This window comes from Rhinolophus sinicus, linkage group LG05 (genome assembly GCF_036562045.2).
Source record: "Rhinolophus sinicus isolate RSC01 linkage group LG05, ASM3656204v1, whole genome shotgun sequence".
Classification (NCBI taxonomy): domain Eukaryota; kingdom Metazoa; phylum Chordata; class Mammalia; order Chiroptera; family Rhinolophidae; genus Rhinolophus; species Rhinolophus sinicus.
Window position 1 is genome coordinate 138,877,770 of NC_133755.1, and position 22,684 is coordinate 138,900,453.

The window sequence follows — 22,684 nt, forward strand, 5'->3', positions numbered from 1 at the left end:
ATCAAGGGCAGAAATTCCAACGGGGAAAAGTCAGGACGTGAGTGTATCTCGCCTTGGGACCAGGGATAGTAGAAGATGGCAACAGCAACCTGGCCATTTCCTTCTTAGGCTACTGTCCCCAGCCCACAGATGATGTGTCCCTTTTTTTCTCAATTCCAGTGTCTGTGCTCAATGTAGGCCAAGTGTGCAGGATGACTGTTTCTAACTGAGGGACCACATGGAACAACGAATAAATCCAACAGTTTTCAAATTAAGCATGCTTAATCATACTTTCTTCCTAATTTAGTGTTTGTTCTAAAATGGACTACATCCAAATTAGAATATATGCAATACTTTTTACAAATTAGAATATATGCAATACTTTTTGCAAATCTAAATCTGTCAGTTAATTAGCATCTCGGATTACTCACAAATGATCATGTTGAGAATATTTTCAAGGATCTTTTATTAAAAATAGAACTAACTGAATTTACATCGATGTTTTCATATTCTAATAAAGCTACAGTAGGCAAAAGCTGAAGGGAAAACTATCACTACTAATACAATACAGACATTGTTTCCTTGACTTAGTGTCCTCTACAAGGGTTGGCGAATTGTGGCCAGGGGGCCAAATCTGGCCCACGGCTTATTTTTGTTAGATTTGAGAGCTAAGAATAATTTTCAGATTTTTAAACAGTTGAAAAAAATCAAAAGACTCATATTTCATGACATGTGAGATTATAGGCAAGTCAAATTTCAGTGTCCATAATACAGTTTTATTGGAAAACCGCTTTTCATTTACATACTGTTTGTGGCTGCTTTTGCACAGGGCAGAGTTGAGTAGTGATGACGGAGAGCCTAAGGCCCCAAAGGCCTAATAATTTAATAACCAGATTTTACAGAAAAATATTGTCAACATCTCTACCATGTGGAGCAGGCACAGAAAGCATGAGCCTTCAGAAAAGGAGCTAAGAAAAACAAGGGAAAAAATATCCCTCAAACACATGAAATACAATTTAGGCCATAAAACTATGATGATCCCATCAGCCCAGCTAACATAACCCTTCATTTCTATTTCTTCTGATGATCCATATATTGTTTTCACAGACTTCTTGGTCATTTATTCTTTTCATCTTGATGTAAACTCTTACCTATTTCTAAAATTGGTTACTATTTCCTGATTTGATATCATTACAAACTTTTCATTAACTCTGTGGATTTGGAGCAGGCAAGGTAGGAATTTAAGATTTCTTCTATTTGGTAACATTTTGTGTCAAGTATCTAGCTGGGTACTGTGGGAGATATAACCATGAATAAGGTATTGTCATGGAGTCCAGTGGGGTTCTGAAGGAGAGAAGGTTGGCATAGTCTTAGACCAGTATTTCTGGAGCAAACCCCAAAGACGAGCTGAATTCTGCATTTCAACATTTCACACATCCCCTGCATTAGGGTTATACGTGTGCTGCAGCATTACTGACCAGGCCACATTCTTCCAATTAAAATGTTTTGCCTTTTTTATTTTTCTGCGTGCTTACAAAGAAATGTCTATATTCTCCAAAGCATTTGGTGGTCATTTATTAAGAAATCCCCGTAAGCACCTAGTTCAACTGGAATGCAGTGACTGCTGCAGAAAATTCAAAGGAAAAAAAAACGCAAAAAACAAAAAACTTCCCGAAATGAAGTTTTCAAGAAATCACTTGGAGTGATTTTGTAAAAGTCAGCTAGTTATATGGTAACATTTTTACCTAAACATTTTTTCATGACTTTTTAAAAATTATAGACTTTTTAAAATCTATAATTTCAGTTTAAAAAAATGTGAGATAAAACGTGTGAATATGTAAAGAGGAGGAATTACCTTTATTCACAGCAAGGTTCTGAACGCTTCTTTCGCTCGTGTCCCCTTTAAAGGTACCCTTCTTGAAGTGGAATGCCCGCCGCGGACCCGCACTCTTCCCCTACCCTCTGGGTTCCAACCAGACTGGCCTGGCCCGGCCAGGACATCCCTTCCCCGAACATCGAACCCTGACACCACCAGGCGAGAAGCAGGAAGGGCTGCCGGCATTTGTGGTTTCTTGGCAGTTACCTCAGCTGTGCTCTTCGCAATCTGAAAAGTGGAGCTTTTGAAGAGCCCCACCACCTTGACCTGCAGCGGCTGCTCGGGAGGCGACTGCGAGCCGCACGGGACCGACTTCAGCCTGCTCCGCTGCGGGCTCGCCATGGCGGCACTCGGGAACTACTCGGAGCACAAACACTGCGTGTCGCCAGGGCAACCGCGCGGCCCCGCCCCCGTCGCTTTCAGGAGGGGGCGGAGCCAGGGGCGGGGCGGGTTGCGGCGGCCGGCAGTGGCCGGACCCTTTCGCCTGTTGATGGTGAGCCCAGCGAGGGCGCGCGGGCGGCCGCGGTCAGGGACGAGCTTCCGGACGGAGGAACCGGGAACATCGCGCCCCGCGTTCCTCAACCCGGCTCGCCGCCCGTCCGGGCGCCCTCGCGAGCGGCCCTCGCCTCCCGTCAGCTCCCAGATTTCGCTGCAGATCGCCTTTCCGGCTTGGTGGGCAGCCAGTTTGGGGCCAGCGGGCCGGTTACCCAGGTAACGCGGGAGTCGGCCCTGGGCCTGAGCGGCGCCGGCTGGAGGCCACGGCCCTCCGGGGAGCGCAGGGGCGGGCCCGACCACCTGTGCGCTCCGCCCTGGGAGGGGCACCGCCTGCCCACACTCGTCCGGGTCACTGTCGTCGCTGGAGAAGCGGAGTAGTCCCGCGCCCCCCGAAGAGTCTCCGTCATGAAGCCCAACTTCTCCCTGCGACTAAGGGTATTTAACCTCAACTGCTGGTGAGTACGCCCGCGAAGTGGGGGCTTGGCCATTCGCACCCACACAGCCATTCGTTTCCTCACATCCGGGCCATGGCCGTCCCCTGTCCTACAATCGCAGGGGGCGGGGTGAACCCGCACTTCAAAGGCCCACACCTGGTCCCAGCCCCAGCGGGGTCTGGAAGGCTGAGCATCCCCAGCAGTCACCTCCCCCGGCCCTTCTGTCTACAGGGGCATTCCCTACCTGAGCAAGCACCTGGCCGACCGCATGAAGCGCCTGGGAGACTTTCTGAACGTGGAGAGTTTCGACCTTGCTCTACTGGAGGAGGTGGGCTGCATGGAAGGAACTGCTGTGGAAGCCTGGCTGGGAGGAGGGGCTGCTGGGGATCGGGGTGCAGGAGACCTTCCCTCTGGGGGAAGGGCTACACAGGCATCCTCCCCTTTCCCCCAGGTGTGGAGCGAGCAGGACTTCCAGTACCTGAGACAGAAGCTGTTGCCCACCTACCCAGCAGCACACTACTTCCGGAGGTGAGAAGGACTGGCCTGGAAGCCTGTTCTCAGACCTGGAGGTTCATGGTACTGACAGCCCTTCCCTATCTTGTCTGCATCATCCACCCTTGCCCTGGGTGTGGGAGCAGGAGAGGGTGGAACCAGGAAGATGCTACCTACTCTTCAGCTTGTCTCAGCCTTGTCACCCTATCATCCCACAAAGGCATTACTTTGACCTGTACTCTGGGGCTGGTCCCAGCAGCAGAGAAAAAAGTAGCTTACAAATGCAGGGAAACGAGAAGGGAAGGAAGAGGACTGGGTCTTTCTCTCCCTGCTTCTGACTATTAATCAGGATTTGTCTTTCAGTGGCATCATTGGCAGTGGCCTCTGTGTCTTCTCCAAACACCCAATTCAGGAACTCACCCAGCATGTCTACACCCTCAATGGCTACCCCTACATGGTAAGCGGGACCTCTTCCACCTCCCTTCCCCACCCCCACCCCCACTCACACTGAAGGAGGCTGCCTTCCTAGGGCTGCAGGGGATGGGCAGAAAGAGGGGAGCAGTGCCCTGATTCCTGCCCCCTCCTACCTGCAGCTCCAGCATGGTGACTGGTTCTGTGGGAAGGCTGTAGGGCTGCTGGTACTCCATCTAAGTGGACTGGTGCTCAATGCCTACGTGACTCATGTGAGTGAAGCTGGCAGTGCTGAGGCACAGGCAGCCTGGTCCTGGGAGGGAGAGATGGGCTGCATGGGGGAGAGGTGTGGGGGCAGAATTTCCTAAGGTCAGTAGTCAAGGTTCACCCGTTTTTTTATCAAGTACCGTGCCAAGTTACAGACACAAGCTTGATTTTGAGCTACTCTTGGGACCCTGTCTCATGTGCTGTAATCTCATCTGTCTTACTTAGCTCCATGCCGAGTACAATCGACAGAAGGACATCTACCTAGCACATCGCGTGGCCCAAGCCTGGGAACTGGCCCATTTCATCCAGTGTGTGAGCCTGGGCTTGACCAGGGAAGTGGGATGGGGTCCAGGGGCTGAGGAGTGGCCAAGGTCCCCACTTGTAGGGCAGAGTTGGCGAGGGAAGAATTCTTGCCTCACTAACCTGGTTCCCCCAGACATACATCCAAGAAGGCCGATGTGGTTCTATTGTGTGGGGACCTCAACTTGCACCCAAAGGACCTGGGCTGCCGCCTGCTGAAGGAGTGGACAGGGCTGCGTGATGCCTACCTCGAGACCCGGGACTTTAAGGTGAGGACCTGCTTATGTCCTCATCTTTGCACCCCCAGTTCCTCTCCCTCCACATCCTAGCACAAGCAAACTATTCACCTAGGGCTCTGAAGAAGGCTGTACAATGGTACCCGGGAACTGCTACGTCAACCAGCAGGAGCTGGAGCCCTTTCCCTGTGGCATCCGTATTGACTACGTGCTTTTTAAGGTCAGGTCCCTCCCCCAACATGCCTTTACCATCTGTGTCTCTTCATCTCTCGCCAGCCTGTGCTGAGCCTTTGTCCAGCTAGATTAGACTTAGATCACTGATAATTGGAGATGAGATAGTCAGGAGCTGATTCTCTGGGAAGAGGCCTCCAGCATAAGTTTCTCTCTGGTCCTTTTCCTAGGCAGTTTCTGGGTTCTACATCTCCTGTAAGACTCTCAAAACCACTACAGGCCATGACCCTCACAGTGGCGCCCCCCTCTCTGATCATGAGGCCCTGATGGCTACTCTGTGTGTGAGACACAGCCCACCCCAGCACAACCCCACCTCTAGCCATGGTAAGTCACCACCACCTTTTCCCCTGGTCCTTCACCACCGCAGAACAGCCCTTCCACTCTCCCCTTCCTGCCCCGCTGCTCTGCCTTGTTCTAGGACCAGCAGAGAGGTCACCATTGGTCAGCGTGCTAAAGGAGGCCTGGGCAGAGCTGGACCTGGGCGTGGCTCAAGCTCGTTGGTGGACCAGCTTCGCTGGCTACATGATTGGCCTGGGGCTGTTTCTCCTGGCGGTGCTGTGTGCTCTGACAGCTGGAGGAGGGGTCAGGGAAGTTGCCATACTGCTCGGGACCCCCAGTGTAGGACTGGTGCTGGGGGCGGGTGCAGGCTACCTGTTCCACATGCAGGAGGCCAAGGGCTTGTGTAGGGCCCGGGCTGAGCTCCAGCATGTGCTGGGAAGGGTAAGGGAGGCCCAGAACATGGGGCCAGAGTCTCAGCCAGCCCTGCTCCTGGAGCAGCAGGAGGGGAACAGGGGTGAGGACCAATAAAGCTTAACACTTGTGGCTCTGCCTTTTTCCCTGTAGACAAAGTGTGACTGGGGCTAAGGATCAGTGTGATGATCACCGTGTAGCCCTTCAGGCCCCTGCACATCTTCTCTTCTCCCTGCACACTCTCTACCTCCCAGCTGCAGGCAGTCTAAGCCGTTTATGGCAGAAACATTTTATTGTAAACAGTCATGCCCTCTCCCAGGCAGTCCACATGAGCAGGGTGGCACTGCCCTGGAGTGAGGTGGCCATGTAGGAAAAAGGCAGGCAGCCCACCCTCTTCTAGCCCTGGGCCCCTGGCCCTGAGGCCAGCTCACTGAGCCTTCGCGCCTCCTGGAAGCGAATGAGGGCATCTCGCTGGTTCACCACATCCACCAGCTTCTTCAGGATCTGTTCCTCTGTCTGCCGATCAGCTGCCGTCTTTAGGGTTTCTGAAGGCAGGAGACGAAGCTTACAGAACAGAGAACTGGGCAGGGAGGCAGGAGCAGCACAAGCTAACCCTGGCCTATGTGACTTCTACTACCCAGCCTTTGTTTTCTCATCTGTAAAATCAGGTCTGTCAACATGAGTAGTTTTCTAGCACTGTTCTAAAAGCACATCCTGCATGAAAGCCCAAACGTGCATCTCTGAACTGAAGGCAGAGTAGAGACTTGGAGCCCAATCCGCTGACTTCCTCCTGAAATGCCTCAGAGGTTCTCTAAGCAGAAGACCATGTTGCTTTGTCACTCTGCTCTCACGAGGCTCATGCAAACCCCGGCCCCGTGATATCTGCCTCTTCCCACATCCTGCTTACCTTCCCGGTTTAAGTAGCTTCGTAGTTCCTGGTCTAGCTGCAACTGTTTGTCCTCCAAGTCCAGCTCCTGTGCCCTGTGGCAGGCAGGGATAGAAGAAACAACTGTTCAGGGTATTCAAGAACCCGGTAAGGGCCTGGCTCACAAGCCGGCATCACTTCCCCACCCCCCTTACGTGATCATGAGCTCAGCCTCCTCAGACACTAGGCTGTTCTTCTTCTGAACGAGCTGTAGCAACTGTTCTAGCCATAGTGCCTTTTGCTGTTCTGGGGAACCTGAAGAAGGAAGAAGAAGGGGTGTGGTCAGGAGGCCTCCAACCAGGGTCATAGGAGTCCTGAGCATGCAGAGTGGAACCCATTGTGGGCCACAGCCTGGTGACCTCAGGGATGGCTGGGGGCTGAGCACAGTGCTGAGGCAGAGGGGTATCCCAGCGTGTCCCTGCCCCGCCACTCACTGCTCTGGTTCCTTAGGGCCAGCTCCACCTTCATGCCCTCGGCCTCCAGCTCCCTCAGAGTAGCCTCGATCTCATTGAGTCGCCGCTGGATGGCCTGAGGGTACAAGACCAGAGGCCCAGGAGTCTTTGGATTGCCCCAGAACAGGCAATCTGATCCCCAGTTTCACCACCCCGACCCCATGAGGACCTCCGGGGACCCCTAGGCCTCACCTGTGCCTTGCAGAACCTCTTCATTTCCTGCTCCTTCGCCCGGCGCAGCAGGGTCCGCTTCCATGTTGGGTACTTGTCCATGGTGCCTGAGTTCTTGGCAAAGGTCAGCAGAGTCTATGGCAGGGTCAGAGCAGTCGGGTAGGGCTTGGCCTGGTGCGTAAGGGTTGGGGAAGCTTCATTTGGAAGGGACGAGAAAGAACCTGGGCTGGAAGTGGGGTAAGTTCTGGTGGAATAAATGGAGGCTTAGAGACATGAAAGATCAGGGACTGAGAAGAACGGGGCTCAAGAGGGAGCAAGCTGCAGGTTCCTCCTGGGGCCGGGGTGCGTGGGTTTAGTGGATGCATGCTGGCTTGGTCAGAATAGTGACCTTCCACTCACCTGTTCCATGTCTAAATCCAAAGCCACATCTTCCTCTTCCTCCTCTTCCTCGTCACTGGAGGAGGGCCTCCCTTCTTCCTCTTTCTCCATGGCCATAAGCACTGAGCAGAGAAGTAGACAGGGCTTGAAATCCCCACAACCGCCTTCCCTTCCCCAGCATTCCCCGTCAGGAATCCCAGTACCACTGGCCCCATCCCCACGCTGGGTCAGCACATCTGGGCAGTTACCGTGAGGGTTATGGATTTGCACTCCCCATCCCACAAAGCTGCCCTCCAGGGCCTGGCGCGCCAAGGCAGAGCAGCTGCGGGGGGGCTTGGGTGGAGGCTCCATTTCGGGGTCAGGACTCAGGTTAAGAGAGGACAACCGCTGGCGTTCTGGGCTGGAGAGGCGGATCAGCCGACGGGCGGGCTGGCCGGGGCTTGGAACAGGACTGGCCCCCTCCTGGGGGAACATGGGAGTCGGGGGGCTGGATGGCATGTTATCCTCACCTGGTGTGGGGAGGTCCTGGAAAAGCCCCATGTGGTCTGGTCAGTGACCTGCCCAGTATGGGGTTGTGGGGTTGAGGCTTCCCCTTTAGACCAATGTGGGCCCTGGAATTCATTCACTTCGGCCACTTATTGGACAGTGTCAGGTAGCGTTCTAGATATGGGCTACAGCCATAGGGAAACAAGACAGAAATCCCTGCCTTCATGGAGTTTACATTCTAGTGTAAGAGATTCAGTTACCCCGGCAAAATCTGCGGGGTTTGGAGAGACCCCTTTACTCATTCCCACCCCACACACACTTTCACAGCTTTTACCTGACTCTCAGGGCCTCTGTTGCTGCCAGCATCCTCTTTGTGGCCTGGCTGGGGCAGGTGCTGGAGGCAGTAGAAATGTCCTGGGAAGGGTGGAGAGGGGAAAGAGACATCAGACGTGGGCAGCCAGTACCCAGAGACTCCTTTTATCAGGGAAGATGGGGGTGACAGGACTGGATTTGCAGGTGTATTTCTACTAGCTTCCCCACAGTTGGCACTTTGGAGGAGACAGAAGATCTGAGCTCGGGATGACAGTGCCATCCTGAGCCTGCTTCCTCCTCATGCCCAGCACCCCAGTTCCCTTCCACCTTCAAACTTTCCTCCAGGTAAGGCCAGGTCCAAAGTCCCTCTAGAGGCTTCCTGGGCCCACTTACCATCTCCTGGGTGCTGCCCATAGCTACCTGGCCACAGGGTGGCCTCACAGACATGGCAGCAGAAGCAGCTCCGGTGGTAGAAATGGCCGTTGGCAAAGAACCGTTCCAGGATATAGAGGTGTTCCCCACAGAGTGCACACAGGTCCTGGGCACGGGCCTGCACCAATCCCCAGGCCAGTCAGGTGGAGGCAAGGCCAGCAACAAAGTTCTTCCCTATCCCCGAAACTCCCCTCCTTGCCCTCCCCAAGCCTGCTGACAGGGCCCCCCACATTCACCTCCTGGTGGTGTGATGGGGGTGTCAGGGGTGCACCAGGCTCTGGGACAGGTGGCTCCTCAGTACTTGGGGTCTCAGCCTCTACCTAAGGAGGGAAGTGCTCAGGCCAAGAGGTAGAGAGGCAGGACCAGCTGGGGAGTGGATGTGTGCAGATGAATAGAAAGGGCTGGAAGGAAAGGGTAGGGAGAATAGGAAGAAAGACTGGATAGGGGGTTACAGAACTACTTGGGGTGGGGAATAAGACATGGGGAGATAGGACATAAACTGCCCAGGGGAAGGGGACAGAAAACAAGGGCTGGACAGCAGGGGACTGTCCAGCCCTTCCATGCATTTACCTCCAGGCGTGGCTTCTTGCCACCTGCATCCTCCCCATTTTCCTGTAACAAGTCATATACTCAATATGGGGTTCTGAGCCCCCAATCCTCCCCTTCCTCCATTCTGAATGTCATCCTCCCCATCACCCCAGAACCCACACTAGGAGCCCACTGCCCTGCCCAACCCTGCCCAGGCTCCACCTTAGCTCGGGTCCGTTGCAGGGTCCTCTGCAGTTTGCCAAGGAATAGTACAGCACTGGAGGTCCCCGGCAAGCCTTGGCTGACAGGGCCTGCAGGGAGAACTGGGGTGTTAGGGCAGATGGGAAGCCAATACTGTACCCTTGGAATAGACCGCTACTCTGGCCCGAAAGGATACCTCTCAGGCTGTCCCTCAGACGGGACACTGTCTCTCTCACATGCATACACACAACCTCCTCACTCCACCTGTCCTACCCGCCTACCTTCCAGGTCACCTGGATTTTGGGGTGTGCTCTTGAAGGCACTGTGAAAGTGGCTGAGGTAGGCGATGAGGCCCAGTGGGTCACTTCCTGCCACCACTGCCTGTGCAGACAACACAGGTGTGATGCCCAGCTCATGCTCTGCCATCTTCAGTGCCCAAGCAGTCGCTTCCAGAGCCCCCAGCCCCTGCAGCTCTGCGGGTTCCCTGTATGGTATCAGGAAGAGAAGCCAATGGAAGACTAGAAACCAACCCGATCAAAGGGGGAGACGGGAGACGGTGGGTAGAGAGCAGTAGGGGAGGGACAGCAAGAGGGGATAGGGGCGTGCAAAGGGAGGAGAGGGCATGAGGGTTTTTATTTCCTGTGCTACACCCACACCACCACCACCCAATGACAACCTTCTGGTCTTGGGGGGCTCTACCACTCACAAAGCTGCCCTATTGAATGCATTCGATTCTTACAAGATCTGCAGGCAGAGTCAGACAGAAATACTATCACCAGGGAGGAGACGTGCCTTGGGCAAGTGGCGGCGCTGGGACTGTTGGGTGAGCTAACTCCTACACAGATGTCTCCCCACCATTGCACACCACGAGATGTAGAGGGAGGGGCAGAGGCATGAAAGGTATGGTCTGCCAGGGACCCCTGGGCCTAATTAGCAACTCACAGTAGGCCAGGCCGCAGCCGGTTCACCAGTGCACACAGAGCCAGCCCATCGGCCCAGGAAGACGAAAGGTTGGTGACATGGACACCAGGATACCCAGCAGTCTGCTCCTGGCACCAGTGTAGCAGGTCCTCCTGGGCGCCCACCGACCCTGGGAGAAGAGGTTGTGCTGTGCCAAGGCCCCATGGCTCTGCCCAGCTGCTGGGTGTGGCGTCTGTAGGGGAGGTGGGGCACTGACCTAACACTGTCGGCAGTACCTCTCATCCCTATTTTTTCCTTTGAAAAAAAATCTCGTTTTAGAATAGGTGGGGGAGAAAATGAAGTGAAATCACCACTAGCTACATAGAGGGCTATGGACTGAGGGGCCAGAGAGGCCCAGAGGCTCAAAGAAAAGGCAGGTTTGGAGTCTACACGTGTGGAAGGGGTCAGGCAGAAGAGCTAAGAACAGGGCAGCACTGCTGCTATTCAACTGCTACGGATGTGGCTGCTGTTGAAATACTGAAATAACTTCCACAAAGATTGGCAACCAACTGCTGCTGAGTGCTCCGCTGCCCCTCCACTCTCCAGGACACCCCAAACGTCCCCACCATCCAGGAGCGCTCCAGCACCCTCCTTCCGGCCTGAGGCTGCAGCTCTTGTGTTAGTTGGTACGTGTTTTGGACGCGGCCCTGGAGGAAGGCCTGCTCACCTGCAGCCAGCTTTCCTGAGTCTGTCTTGTCATTCCTCCGCACGGGCTCCTTGGCCACCACGTCATACAGCTCTCGCACCTAAGGCAGCCCCTTTCAGGTCTAGAGCCAGGCTGCCCACAAAGCCCACAGCCCTTGGGGAGGGGCCAGCCTGGGGAGGGCTCACTCAGCGGGGCAGGCCTGACCTGGGATGGGGTCTGACCTGGGAAGTCTGCTGCGGGGTCCAGGGAGGGCCTGACCTGATTGGGGGACACACTCCGAAGGTTTAGGTTGGGGTAGCGGGTGGCGGGGTCCAGCCCATACTGGGACACGTTGCGGTGCATGTTTTCCGGGGTAGTCTGTGACAGGAGCTGGTATAGGCTCTCACTGCAGGGGCGGGGGTTATAAAGGTGGAGGGCAGGGACACAAATCAGAGTGCATCCAGCAGCACCCACCTCACAACTGCCAGGCCTTCCTTTTGTTCTCTTTTGTCCATGTCCCCGTCTATTTACCCAGCACTCCCCCACCCTCTACCTGTCCCTTGTCATATATTCAGCCCTGCACCGCCCCACCCAACTCAGGCCTCACCGCTCTGCTAACACTTCTAGGGGCCGAGCGCCCTCTGCCCACCGCTTCACCATCCAGGCGGCATCAAAGGCTGCCAAGAAGCCCCGGGCCACTCCAGTGCCCAGGGGCCAGAAGGGCTACAGGATCAGAAGGGTAGGAAGTAGGTCAGTGAGAGTCCACCAGAAGTGTCCAAGCCCAGATGCCCCCAAGGTCATAGCATAGGGGGCCTCGCACCATACCAAGCAACCCTCAGCTCCTCCCCACAACAAGCAAACGCTTTTCTCCCCACCTTCCCAACTATGGAACCCCTGTGCCTCCTTATAAGGAGTCCCTGTTTCTTGCAGCACTAGTAAGCTCCTCCCCCTCCTGCTCCCCCCAGTCAGGGAACCCTGGCCTCCTCACCTCGACCAGGCAGTCCCCCACCAGCTCTAGCAGCAGGCAGGCACCATGCTTCTCCTGCACACGAGCAGCGCTCTCGGCCCGCATCATGCTTGTGAAGTCAAAAGCAGAGACGTCGGGTCGCCCATGGGCATCCTGGGCAAATTCCAGCTTCCCGAGCTTGCCATGGGTGGCAAAGTCAGCAGCTGCCCGGGCAAAGCGCTGCAGAGCCTCGGGCACCACATTGGCACTGCCCAGCAGCCGGTCGGTCTCTGGCCAGTCCTACATGGCCAACAGATCAGAACCAGCGGCATCAATTGGGCAGTCCCGTCCCCTCGGGTACATAAGGTACACACACTAAGGCCCCGAGAAGGAGCTTCCCCAGACTACACAGCAATTGAAAGCTCAGCTGGTCCTAGAATTTGAATGTCTTCCTCCCAAGCTCAAGCCGTTTCCTTGGAACTCACCTAGCTGCTGGGGATCCCAGGCTCCACCCTGCTCCCGAGGCCCAGAACCATTACTATTATCATATACTTGCTTTGGACAAGTCACTGAACTTCTCAGAACTTAAGTTTCCCCATCATTTAGAGATAACACATCTAACTTCTCAAGGTACTCATGAGAATTAGGTGAGAAAATGCATATAAAGCTCTTAACATAGTATCTAGCACGTAGTAGGTGTTCAAACAGTTCATTCAGCAAATAGTTATTGGGTGCTTACCATATGCCAGACACCATTCTAAGCACAGAATAATTAGCAAGCAAGAGACAGAAACAGAACTCCTGCCCTCGTGGGGCTTAAGTTTGTAGTCCTGTGGCTGGTATAAGGCATTTAGCCCAGAATATGATTCAGGTTGCCATGGAAATCCCAGGGCAGAGGAGCTTGTTGAAGTGGAGGAAAAGTCAGGGCAAAGGCAGGAGAGGACAGGCTCTGTCCACACCTGGTGGGGGTTGGGGGGCAGACTGTCCAGGCCTGGCTCCCACCGCCCAGGGCCCACCGGCCAGCCCCTCCCTCCCCGGCCCAGGCCCCACCTGACGCAGCACTCCTAGCCGCAGCAGGCACTGCTTCTTGGCTGTCATCACAAAGTAGTGGGTGTCGTCCTTGTAGTACACAATGTTTTCCAGATCAATGCCTGGCGGGGGACAGGGCAGAGTGGGCAGGAGATGTGTCTCCTCATTATGTGTCACCTCTCCAAACACCCAGCCATGCCTGACCTCTGATAGCTGGGATCACAGCTTAGACTACAGGGGTTGCCGCACACACAGGGGCCCATGAGTTCTGATGGCACAATGAACCGTCTGTCCCAGGCCCAGGAGGCCTGAGGATGTGGAGCAAAGAGAGAAACTTGGGTGTGGTGCCAGCTGGAAGACGTGTACCAACCACATGGTCACATGCTTATAGATGACAGCTTGGCTTCTCAAACTAAGGTGTGCAAACTCCAGGGGGCGTGACATTTCAAAGCCAAAGTAAACAGGGCTTCTTAAAATACGGCTTTCATTTTGAACTTATCTCGTTTATATATTAAAGCATATATAATGAAGCACAAAGCAAAATGCCATGCCTTCTGTGAGAGATTTCCAAGACCTGTCACGCTGGGTGGCAAAGTGGGCTGTGCCTGCTGAATCCCTGGGGGCACAAGTTCTTTGCGGTCAAGATTCCTTGGACTGAGGACAGGTCTGAGCCAGCTGGAGAGGCAGGACCCAGACCCAAGTCAGGCAGGGGGAGGGGAGTCCCTGGGAGAGGGGCCTGACCTGTGGCTTTGAGCAGGCTCTGGAAGAAGCTCTGGTTGTAGATCCGGGCCACACCGCTGATCTCTGGCACCTGTGCTTCTTCCACTGTGCGCCGATTCACAAAGTTGGCCGTGATGCCAATGGCCAGTTTGCCACGCATTTCTCTCACTGTGAAGCCTAGAGGCGGGGGCAGGTGGGAAGTGGCAGGAGGATGAGGAGTATAATAGCTTTGAAAGGCCCAGGAGGAGCTTGAGAGGCTGACTTCTTTTAGGGAAGGGATCACTCACCTTCAGGGACAAATTTTCCTCCAGCAGCCGAGATGAGGACATCAAATTCATAGTTGGCCAGCTGAGCGGGGGGTTTGGGCTGGAGCTGGGCACGCCAGCCACTCCCTGGGGCAGAGGGTATAAGAGGCACAAGGTGTGGAAGTCTGAAGGAGTCCTATATTCCCAGGACATAAATGTACTACCAGGAAGTAAATGTATTACGGGGCTTTAGGGTTTAGAAAGCCCTGACACATTGTCTATAAATTAAACCTTCACAACAGCCATGGAAAGTAGGGAGGGGAATGCTCCCCATTTTATAGATGCTCAATGTGACGTTCAGAGCGGTTTGCACAAGCCCACACTATAAAAAGGGAGACTCAGATGACTCCCAAACCCACCCTTTTTCTTCCACAGGCCACGGTGTCCTTGGCAAACGGGGGTTCTCAGGAGCAGAGAAGTACTTACCCTTTTTGGTAGGGGGCTGGAGGCCAGTGAAAGTGACACCCCAGTGAATTTCCACCCCCAGCAGCAATGCCACTTTCAATAAAAGCAGCTGAAGCTGCCGGATGCCTGGAAGGGAGAGGATAGTAGGTACAGGGCCCCCAGGACCACAGAGCCTCCTCGAGCACCAGTGTGGGCCTGGTCAGAGCTGGAGAAGGCCTCACACATCCAACGACCCATTTTACAGATAAGAGCCCTGAGTCCTAAAGTTCACCTGGCTGAAGTGAATCTTATCCACCCTGCCTCTTGGCTGGCCCAGCGGCTCCCCACCTGGCCTGTCACTAGTCCCCGGCTCTCGGCCCCTCTAGGCCACCACGTGGTACTCACTGATGTGGTCCAGGGTGCCTGTGCAAAAGCGCCCGTAGAACTTCTTGGCGCCAAGTCCCCGAAGGTCATGGATGGTGAAGGGCCACAGGTGGAGCACATTGTGGCGAGAGAACTTGGTGCGCTTTTCCACCAGCACCACACGGGCCCCCAGCAGTGCCAGCTCCACAGCAGCCCGCAGACCACAAGGTCCAGCGCCCACCACCAGGCACTGTGAACACACAAGGCAGTGTGGGCATGGAACCCCACTCCCTCCTCTCACCCTCCCCACCACTCTCCATCCCCATCCCAGGCACCATGTATTCACCTGGGTGCTGGTGCAGGCTTGGCCCTGCTGGTAGACAGGCTGGCCTGCTCGCTTGTCCAGCTTGGCCCACAGCGACTTGGCGCTCCAGGAGTTGAGCTGGGCCTTGATCTTGTGGTACTGGGGCAGCCCCCCACCAGGCTCCAGCCCCAGGGCCTGGCATAGCCCCTGGAAGCTGCTCAGCACATTCTGACACAGCTGAGCCTGCAGGAAGCTCTCAAAGTGGGCGTGAGCTGGGTTGGTGGAGGTGGGTGAGGCCATGGAGGCCCCTGGGGTTTCTGGGGAAGGAAGCAGCTGAGCAGAGGCACGTCACTGCTGGAGAGAAGGAGGGAAGAGAAGGGGAGGAGAGGAAAGCAGGCTGGTGTCTCCAGGGAGCTGGGGCCCACCCCTGATTGGCTCTGCTCCTCTCTCCCAGCCCAGTCCTGATCTGCTCCAGAGACAGCTGCTCTCCCCTTCCACTCCAAGTGAAATCTGCCAAATTTGGAAATGAAAAATCATAAGTCCTGGGCACAGAGGGTTCCCGAGAGGCCAGGGAACCTCCAGCTGTCTTCCTGTTCAGGGATCTCCAAGTTCTGCTCCATATCTGGGGCCCGGAGGGCAGAAAGCAGGGAGTGGGGCAATTTCTCAGACATAGAGAGGGCAGGTTGGCCAAATGGAGCGCTTTCCTTGTGGTGCAGATAGGGACAGGCCAAAATACCTGCAAGCCCAGCTGCTGGGTACACATACTGTCCCATCTCACCCCACACCTCCCTGCTCCTGGTGTCCCGTCATGAGCTCAGTGCCACGCGGGTGTGGGGTGTGTCTTATGTCAGCGGCAAAGTTTTCCTCCTTAGCACTCATGATTTCCTCCTGACAGAGTGGGGAGATGGTCTCACTGTGAAGGTTCCACTTTTCACGACCAAAACTACCTCAACAAACAGCAGGAGGATGTTGTATGTTTCAACTGATTGGGTGAGGGAGCACTGGGTCTATTTCTGACTCACTGTGGTCAAAACACTTCCCCTGTGACTTGCCTTCTCTAGTGGGCCCGGCGGGCGGTATGGGGGGGAGGGTCGGGGGGGGGGGTGGCGACAGCAGCCGCGTTTGTCCCTCCCAGCTTCCTCCCACCCCCATTGAAGACCCGCTCCATCCCCTGTGGGCTCGGGCGCGCTCTCCCAGGAATTTCCCGAAACAAGGCCTCCTTTGTCCCCCTCTCCCTCGCTCGGGCCCCCACGCAAATTGAGGGATGTCAAAGGGGGGCTTTCTAACGCTGGGATCGAGAGGCATCAGAGGGTACGTTGGATGGGGTTGCCGCTGGGGGAGTTAGAGAAGGTACGTGGTATTGATGGGTGCACGTCCGTGGGACCGACACTCCCCACCCCAAGGCCGCCCCACCAGTCCCAGCCGGAGCTCAGCGGGCCAGGGCGAGGCGGGAGACGAGGTCGTCTCCTGCAGGTCACCTGGACCAGGGCGCACAGAACATCAGGAAGGGCAAAGGTCTTTTGGGGGTGGGGAAGTGGAAGGAAGAAGACCTCCGGGAGAGAGGGTGACCCAGCCTGGAAACACCAGAACAAAGGGTGTGTAAGGGCTGGAGCGGTCTGGAAGGATGGAGAGGAGCTGGACCACTGGCGGCGGGGGTGTGGGGTCCTCACACTCTGGGTCATAAAGTCTGGAGGAGGGCTGAGCAGGGCGGGGGCGAGGGGAGACGGGTCAGGAGGGGTTCCCGAGCGCCTGGGGTGACATTTCCCCAGAAGTGCACCCACACCCAACACCCCTGTACCCCGCGGGGCAGGGGGCGCACAGCTGGTTTATAGCTGGCAACTTACCCGGCGTCTCTAGAGCGGCGAGGGGCCACTTCCTGCCAGGCGGGGGCGGAGGAAGGGGAGGTGGTGGAGGAGCGGAGGGGAAGCCGGGTTGCCGGCTGTTCGCGGGGTCCGCCCGGCTACGGAGTTCGGCAGGGTGTGGGCTTCCGCGTGGGGCGTGCGGCTGGAGGAGGCTTTATTTGTGCCTCATTAGCATCTCATTACCTAGCATTCCCCGGCTTGAGACGGCCTGGGACCCGCCCAGGCCTGCTGGGTGGCGCCGACAGGCGTGGCACTGCAGATGCCGGTCCTGTGTAGGGGCCGGAGTCCAGGGCCCAGGAGTCCGGGATCGGAAGCGCCGGGTTCTCGGTAGTTCACCCCCGGCCTCGGGCTCCATCCTGGTTGCTGTGCCTGCAAAGTTAGCCCTTCCCCGGCGGGCGAGCCCAGCCACCCCTGTCCAGTACCAACGCCGCAGCCCGTCTCCTAGCGCTGGGCGGAGAGGGCGCTCTGGCTGGGCAAGAAGTTTGCCGAATCTGGCGGGTCCACTGGTGGCGCGCGAACGTCTGCGCTGTTTTCACCGCTCTTACGGGAGATCCACCGCCCCGGCGCCCCACATTGGATTCAATCTTGCGGTCCCCTCTCCTGCGACAAGTCGGCCCCCAAACCTGGACTGAGGACAATGGGCACGGATTAAGTCCTTGGAAATCGCAATCTGCAGCTTCCACAGCGACATAAGAAATTAGAGGGCTAGAAGGTCTTGGGGTGTAAGGTGGTGATGGTAGTGTTAGATAACTACTAAAAACGGTGGAAGTGGGAGGGTGTGTGGGAGAGGCTAGATTCCCAATATTCAAGAATGCCATGGAGTGAGGATCCATAGAACTGCCAGTGTTGAAATGGGCTTGAGAGACTTGGGTCTTATATTCCAGATAAGAAAACAGCACTGACTGCAAAAGCACTAGTCCGAGGTCATTCAAGTAGTTGATACTAAATATCAGTTCTCTTTTATTGAGTGTCTATTATGAGTACTGCCCTAATCGCAATGATTAGAACAGTCCCATTTTACTGGAAAGGGAACTGACAGTCACAGAGGTTCTATGACCTGCGACACGTTACACAGCAAGTGGCAGAGCTGGTATGGGGCCCAGGTCTGTCTGGACTCCACACACCAGTGTTGATCCAACGTGACAAATGAAAGGCTGGCATTATGAGAAGCTGTTTCTTGTTTGGAGCAAGTGACACTGTTACACTAGAAACACCAACAAAACAGGAGTAAATGAGAGGGTTGCTCTCCTTGAGATCTAGGGATTAGAAAGAGCTGGGTGCCCTATGGCTCTCCCCTTCACTTTATTCTCACTTTTGAATTTCATCAGGAAACCCTTTGAGACCCAGTAAGACCTAAATACTCACTGCACTCAGCTTGAGCTCAGATGGCAGGGAAAGGGAGGCAAGGGGAAATGCCCGCTCTGCCAAGAGAGGCAGGGAATTCATTCAGGTCACACTCAGGAAACTGGGGCAGCCTCCCAGCTGGGCCTATTCTGGCTCTTGAGTGATTTGGCTTGAAATGAATTTGCCAGATATCAGATACATCCATATTTAAGTATATATTATAAGAAGTGTTTTAAAGTCCTTTGTAAATGGGTTACCAGGCTCTTAGACTCACCCCATTTTCCTTTCATTAATGGGTGGTAAACGGCCAGCTGCTTGACTTGGTGCATTTGCAAAGACCCACTAGGGTCTGGCCCTTGATTCAGTGACTTGCGGTTGCAGCCAAACAGGGCTCTGTGGCTCTCTGAATGACAAATGGTATAATTTATCTTTAAAAAAGTTCACAGGACAATAATGCCTTCATCAATACTAAAAAACTGCTGACTTGGAGTTTCACTTTATGCTAATTAAAGATATACACAGGAGCATAAAGTAATGAGGGATATATTGGTCTGTAATCAGACGGTCTGGTCAGATTCCAGCTTTACTTCATACTAGCCCAGTGTGACCTTGAAAAGGTCACCAACCACCCTGCTTCAATCTTGTCATCTCTTAATGGAGCTTGTTTAATTAATCAACCTTCTTAGCCCATTTTGATTCTAAAATCCTGTTATTAAATTTTGGTGACTCTAAGAAATGTACAGCCTAAAAGATCCAAACCAAGTTCTATTTATAGAGTTTCTTCAGTGAAAAAAAATGACCTCTATTAAAGCTGTAAGAAAGTTTTATTTATCTACAAGTGTTTCTCTTCTTAATTAGAATCTTGAGTCATGATCCACATGTGTTGTATATAGAACTGAAAATACTGGCACAAGCACATTGACTGGTTCATATTGGATCAAATAAGAGGCTGATACTTGAAAAGTCAATTTTAAAAGAATCCTAACGTTTTTACAAATAATATTGTCAGCAATGGCCTATGTTAAAAACCTGAGCCATGAAGACAGGATCCCTTTCCTTTAACCCACACTGTGCTGACTTCCTGCAATGCCGTCCTTACCTCACCTCCCAACGTCTCATCTCCTGAGCCTGGAACCAGAAATTAGGTCCCTAGCACTCACTGTAGGTGACATGTCTAAGCCACCCTCACCTGTAGGTCAGTCCGTTCAAACAACACATCCATGGTCCTGGGCCAGGAGCTGTGGCTGCAGTGTGACCAGACAGGCACCGCTCCTGATGCAAAAATAATTATGAACTGAGTGCAAAGTGTAGAGTGCTGTTAATGGATGTGATAGAGTAGCTTGACTGAGGTCAGAGGGTCGGGGTGAGACACTTACACTGAATTCTAACAAATGAGCAGACCTCAGAATATAGACAGAAACCTTTCAAGGCTGAGAAAATGCCTGCCTCAAAGCTCTAAGGCAGGAACTTAGGTGTGTGTGTGTGTGTGTGTGTGTGTGTGTGTGTGTGTGTGTGGTGGGGATGGGGGGGGTGGGGGGGGGGGACTAGCAAGGAAGCCAGTGTGGCTGGAAGTGTGAATGGCAAAGTGGCCCAAAGAGGAAGCTGGATTGGGGATTTTAAGTGCAATGGGCAACTACAGAAGGATATGAAACAGAGCAGAGATGTGATCATATTTGCCATAATAACAATATCCAGTCACTAGCTTGATGCTAAGGGCACAATGCTGAGCCCAAATCACCACTTCCAGTGGAAACGGGTTGGTGGTGGGTCGTTAGAAAGGACCAGTCAGGCCTTGGCAGAAATCCAGGCAAGAGGACATGGTGCAGCAGTGGGGATGGGTGAAGTGGATGGATTCAAACTAAGAGTTTGAAGTGAAAGTGATGTAATGTAGTGCTGGATTGGGTGTGAGGGGTGAGGCGGGCCCTGTCAAGGGTGACTCCCAGCTTTTTCTTGGCTGCTAAGATAAAAGAAACACGAACAAATGTGAGCTCCCCATCCTTTCCTACTCCTTTCTGCAAACTTCTCTCTCTATAGGCTGCTTTTCATACAAGTACCTTCCCCAGAAGTCAAAGCATGATTGCATAGTCTCCAAGATAACACATGGGCCTCTCCCGGGAGGCTGCAAAAGTTAAAAATGCAAATAGGTTCAGGATCAGTTTAAATACTTGCCCGTATTTTTGTCATGCGAGTGCTTTTGTACTTCAAGCACTAAAATTCTAGGACAAATTTGTCCAGAAGCCACTTAATCATACTAGAAGAGGTGGATTGTTTTTAATGTAGTTTTATTTATTATTTTTTTTTTTGGTGGTGACTCTAAAAAAAAAAAAGTTTGCTTTTAACTTTTTTTTTTTTTTTTTTTTAAAGTGGTTTTTTTTTTTTTTTTTTTTTGGCGGGGGAAGGGGAACGGGACTTTTTATTGGGGAACAGGAAGTACTTCCAGGACTTTTTTCCAAGTCAAGTTGTTGTCCTTTCAGTCTTAGTTGTGGAGGGCGCAGCTCAGCTCCAGGTCCAGTTGCCGTTGCTAGTTGCAGGGGGTGCAGCCCACCATCCCGTGCGGGAATTGAACCAGCAACCTTGTGGTTGAGAGGACGCACTCCAACCAACTGAGCCATCTGGGAACTCAGCGGCAGCTCAGCTCAAGGTGCCATGTTCAATCTTAGTTGCAGGGGGCGGAGCCCACCATCCCTTGCAGGACTCGTGGAATTGAACTGGCAACCTTGTGGTTGAGAGCCCACTGGCCCATGTGGGAATCGAACCGGCAGCCTTCGGAGTCAGGAGCACGGAGCTCTAACCGCCTGAGCCACCGGGCCAGCCCTGCTTTTAACTTTAATTGAGCCTAAGGAAGCTTCAGTTTAACTTTTCATCTAACAAGGATAAAAGTAATATGAATGAACTAAAAAATCAAGAGCCAAACTGTTCCGTTGGAAAATCTTCAAATCCATATTTAAAAGGATCTAATATTATGGATTAAGAATTCAAAATAAATAATAAATCCATGTTCTAAGACCAAGGAAGTTCCCTGAACTGACCATTGCTACAACTTTTCCCTTTCTACATGTCACATTGGATCTAATAGTACTTTTCACATAAGTAAAAAAAAAAAAAAAATAGCTAAGATCTCTTGTGAATGTTACATAAATATGTTCAAGTTCCTACATTTTGTGTTGAAAATGTGATTGAACTTTAGTTTAAAATCTCACCTAGTGTGGCTTTAAATGAGAATGACTGTGTGTGTGTGTGTGTGTGTGTGTGTATATATATATATAAAATAGATATATACTCATATTATATATATATATATATATATATATATATATATATATATATATATATATATTTATATATTTATATATATATATTCCAGTCAATGCAAGTGTTTGTTGCTTAATTATGTGTAAAGACTATGAAAGCAAGATAAGCTATCACAGTGACATTCTAGCTTCTTGTAGAGGTCATTCTTTGAAACCTGCTGTTGTTTACAAAAGGAAGGCAAGGGTGATTTTTAAAGATGTTATTCCTCCAAGACTGATATTTACAAAAGTAAAAGTTTTCTTTCAATTCTTAAGAATTTAAGCTTTATTTAGGTTTGGAAACTGAGGATGAAAATTTATCTCAATACTTATAAATGGGTAGTAGCAAAAACAAATCTGCCCTAAATGTAAAATATCCTGTCAGAAGTTTGACAAAATGGCTCACTTATAGAGGTTCATGTTAGTTAAGACATTTTCACTTTTGTGGTACCTTTCATCCAATTGATAGATTTCAATTAAGCTTTAAAGCAATAGTAGTAAAATACTAATATGAATATTATTAATATGGTAGTTATTGCATTTTGTAGGAGAAAGACTATATAACTTTTACTATCATTTTATGTTGTTTGATTGAATGCTAAAATTTCAGGCAGACCCTCAATTTAGTCAAAAAGGTTCTATTATATTAAGCAGATCATATGTAAAGAGAAATCCAGCTTAAAATTTCAAAACCACCACTGATAGCAAGCCCATCTGGTACAATCAGCCTAGTGGGTTCAGCCACCTCTGTGACCCCAGTTCTGGCTTTACCACTTACTGTGTGACCTTGGGCAATGGACTTCATCTGTTTGGGCTTCAGTGTTCTCATCTGTAAAATACTCATAACAATATTACTGACCTCATAGTCATGTCATGAAGATTAAGTAAAATAAGATGTACTTCAAATGGGTGTGTCCCAGACACTGCTTCCCAGCTCGGTCCTGATGCCAGTTATTATGGGCGTGTGTTCCCTCTCCCCCAAATTCATGATGTTCTAACCCCTAGTACCTCTGAATGTGGCTGTATTTGGAGATAGGGTCTCTAAAGAGGCAACTAAATTAAAATGTGGGAATTAAGGGGGGGCCCTAAACCAATATGACTGGTATCCTTATAAGGAGATTAGGACAAACAGAGGCCGTGTACACAGGGAGGAACGGATGGCCAGGACATCTCAGAAGCCAATCCTGCCAACACCTTGAACTTTTAGCCTCCAGAATTGTGAGAAATAAATTTATTTTTTAAGTCACGCTGTCTGT

General features: G+C 52.4%; 3 protein-coding genes across 16 annotated transcripts in view; 1 reads left to right on the forward strand and 2 right to left on the reverse strand.

Annotated features, from left to right (window-relative positions):
• PPIL6 (peptidylprolyl isomerase like 6) overlaps window positions 1-2,296 on the reverse strand; it is a 33,217-nt gene extending 30,921 nt beyond the window's left edge. For 6 of the 8 annotated variants that reach the window (XM_019734963.2, XM_074333401.1, XM_019734962.2 and 3 more), the window contains exon 1: window positions 2,063-2,296. In XM_019734963.2, coding sequence (XP_019590522.2) covers window positions 2,063-2,197 — 135 coding nt within the window. In that variant the 5' untranslated portion in view covers window positions 2,198-2,296. The other 2 variants (XM_074333402.1, XM_074333403.1) reach the window with 2 other exon arrangements.
• Window positions 2,297-2,309: 13 nt separating this feature from the next.
• SMPD2 (sphingomyelin phosphodiesterase 2) lies at window positions 2,310-5,543 on the forward strand. The gene is made up of 10 exons (XM_019734957.2): window positions 2,310-2,805; window positions 3,016-3,112; window positions 3,236-3,312; window positions 3,640-3,733; window positions 3,870-3,959; window positions 4,180-4,262; window positions 4,391-4,523; window positions 4,606-4,710; window positions 4,892-5,045; window positions 5,140-5,543. Exons 1-10 carry the CDS (start codon window positions 2,756-2,758, stop codon window positions 5,526-5,528), a joined length of 1,272 nt encoding a protein of 423 aa, XP_019590516.1. The 5' UTR covers window positions 2,310-2,755; the 3' UTR covers window positions 5,529-5,543.
• A 141-nt stretch (window positions 5,544-5,684) lies between these two features.
• On the reverse strand, window positions 5,685-17,435 carry MICAL1 (microtubule associated monooxygenase, calponin and LIM domain containing 1). Of its 7 annotated transcripts, none has more exons than XM_074333394.1 (25): window positions 16,777-17,426; window positions 14,975-15,442; window positions 14,671-14,878; window positions 14,308-14,412; window positions 13,864-13,968; window positions 13,598-13,753; window positions 12,878-12,978; window positions 11,870-12,127; window positions 11,489-11,604; window positions 11,161-11,287; window positions 10,924-11,002; window positions 10,239-10,386; window positions 9,590-9,780; window positions 9,318-9,406; window positions 9,138-9,179; window positions 8,804-8,887; window positions 8,529-8,685; window positions 8,158-8,237; window positions 7,586-7,862; window positions 7,359-7,459; window positions 6,981-7,094; window positions 6,771-6,864; window positions 6,492-6,591; window positions 6,319-6,392; window positions 5,685-5,956 (listed from the first exon to the last, which is right to left on the reverse strand). In XM_074333394.1, the coding sequence occupies exons 2-25, from the start codon at window positions 15,230-15,232 to the stop codon at window positions 5,808-5,810; spliced, it is 3,213 nt and encodes a 1,070-aa protein (XP_074189495.1). In that variant the 5' UTR covers window positions 15,233-15,442; window positions 16,777-17,426; the 3' UTR covers window positions 5,685-5,807. The 7 variants fall into 7 exon arrangements, with proteins under 7 accessions (XP_074189495.1, XP_074189496.1, XP_074189494.1 ...); XM_074333395.1 differs by having other exon boundaries at window positions 7,586-7,799; window positions 9,578-9,780; window positions 16,777-17,425; XM_074333393.1 differs by having other exon boundaries at window positions 9,578-9,780; window positions 14,975-15,283; window positions 16,777-17,423.
• Between the last annotated feature and the right edge of the window lie 5,249 nt (window positions 17,436-22,684).

What these genes read in the sequence shown, in the direction of transcription:
- SMPD2 (XM_019734957.2), top strand. Translation starts at nt 2,756, where the DNA reads ATGAAGCCCAACTTCTCCCTGCGACTAAGGGTATTTAACCTCAACTGC. An exon ending in TCAATGCCTACGTGACTCAT is followed by an intron (nt 3,960 to 4,179) that starts GTGAGTGAAGCT and finishes TGTCTTACTTAG; the next exon opens with CTCCATGCCGAGTACAATCG. An exon ending in TTGACTACGTGCTTTTTAAG is followed by an intron (nt 4,711 to 4,891) that starts GTCAGGTCCCTC and finishes TCCTTTTCCTAG; the next exon opens with GCAGTTTCTGGGTTCTACAT.
- MICAL1 (XM_074333393.1), bottom strand. Translation starts at nt 15,232, where the DNA reads ATGGCCTCACCCACCTCCACCAACCCAGCTCACGCCCACTTTGAGAGC. An exon ending in CCAGCCCCCTACCAAAAAGG is followed by an intron (nt 13,969 to 14,307) that starts GTAAGTACTTCT and finishes CCTCTGCCCCAG; the next exon opens with GGAGTGGCTGGCGTGCCCAG. An exon ending in GAGGCTGAGCTCATGATCAC is followed by an intron (nt 6,393 to 6,491) that starts GTAAGGGGGGTG and finishes TGCCTGCCACAG; the next exon opens with GGCACAGGAGCTGGACTTGG.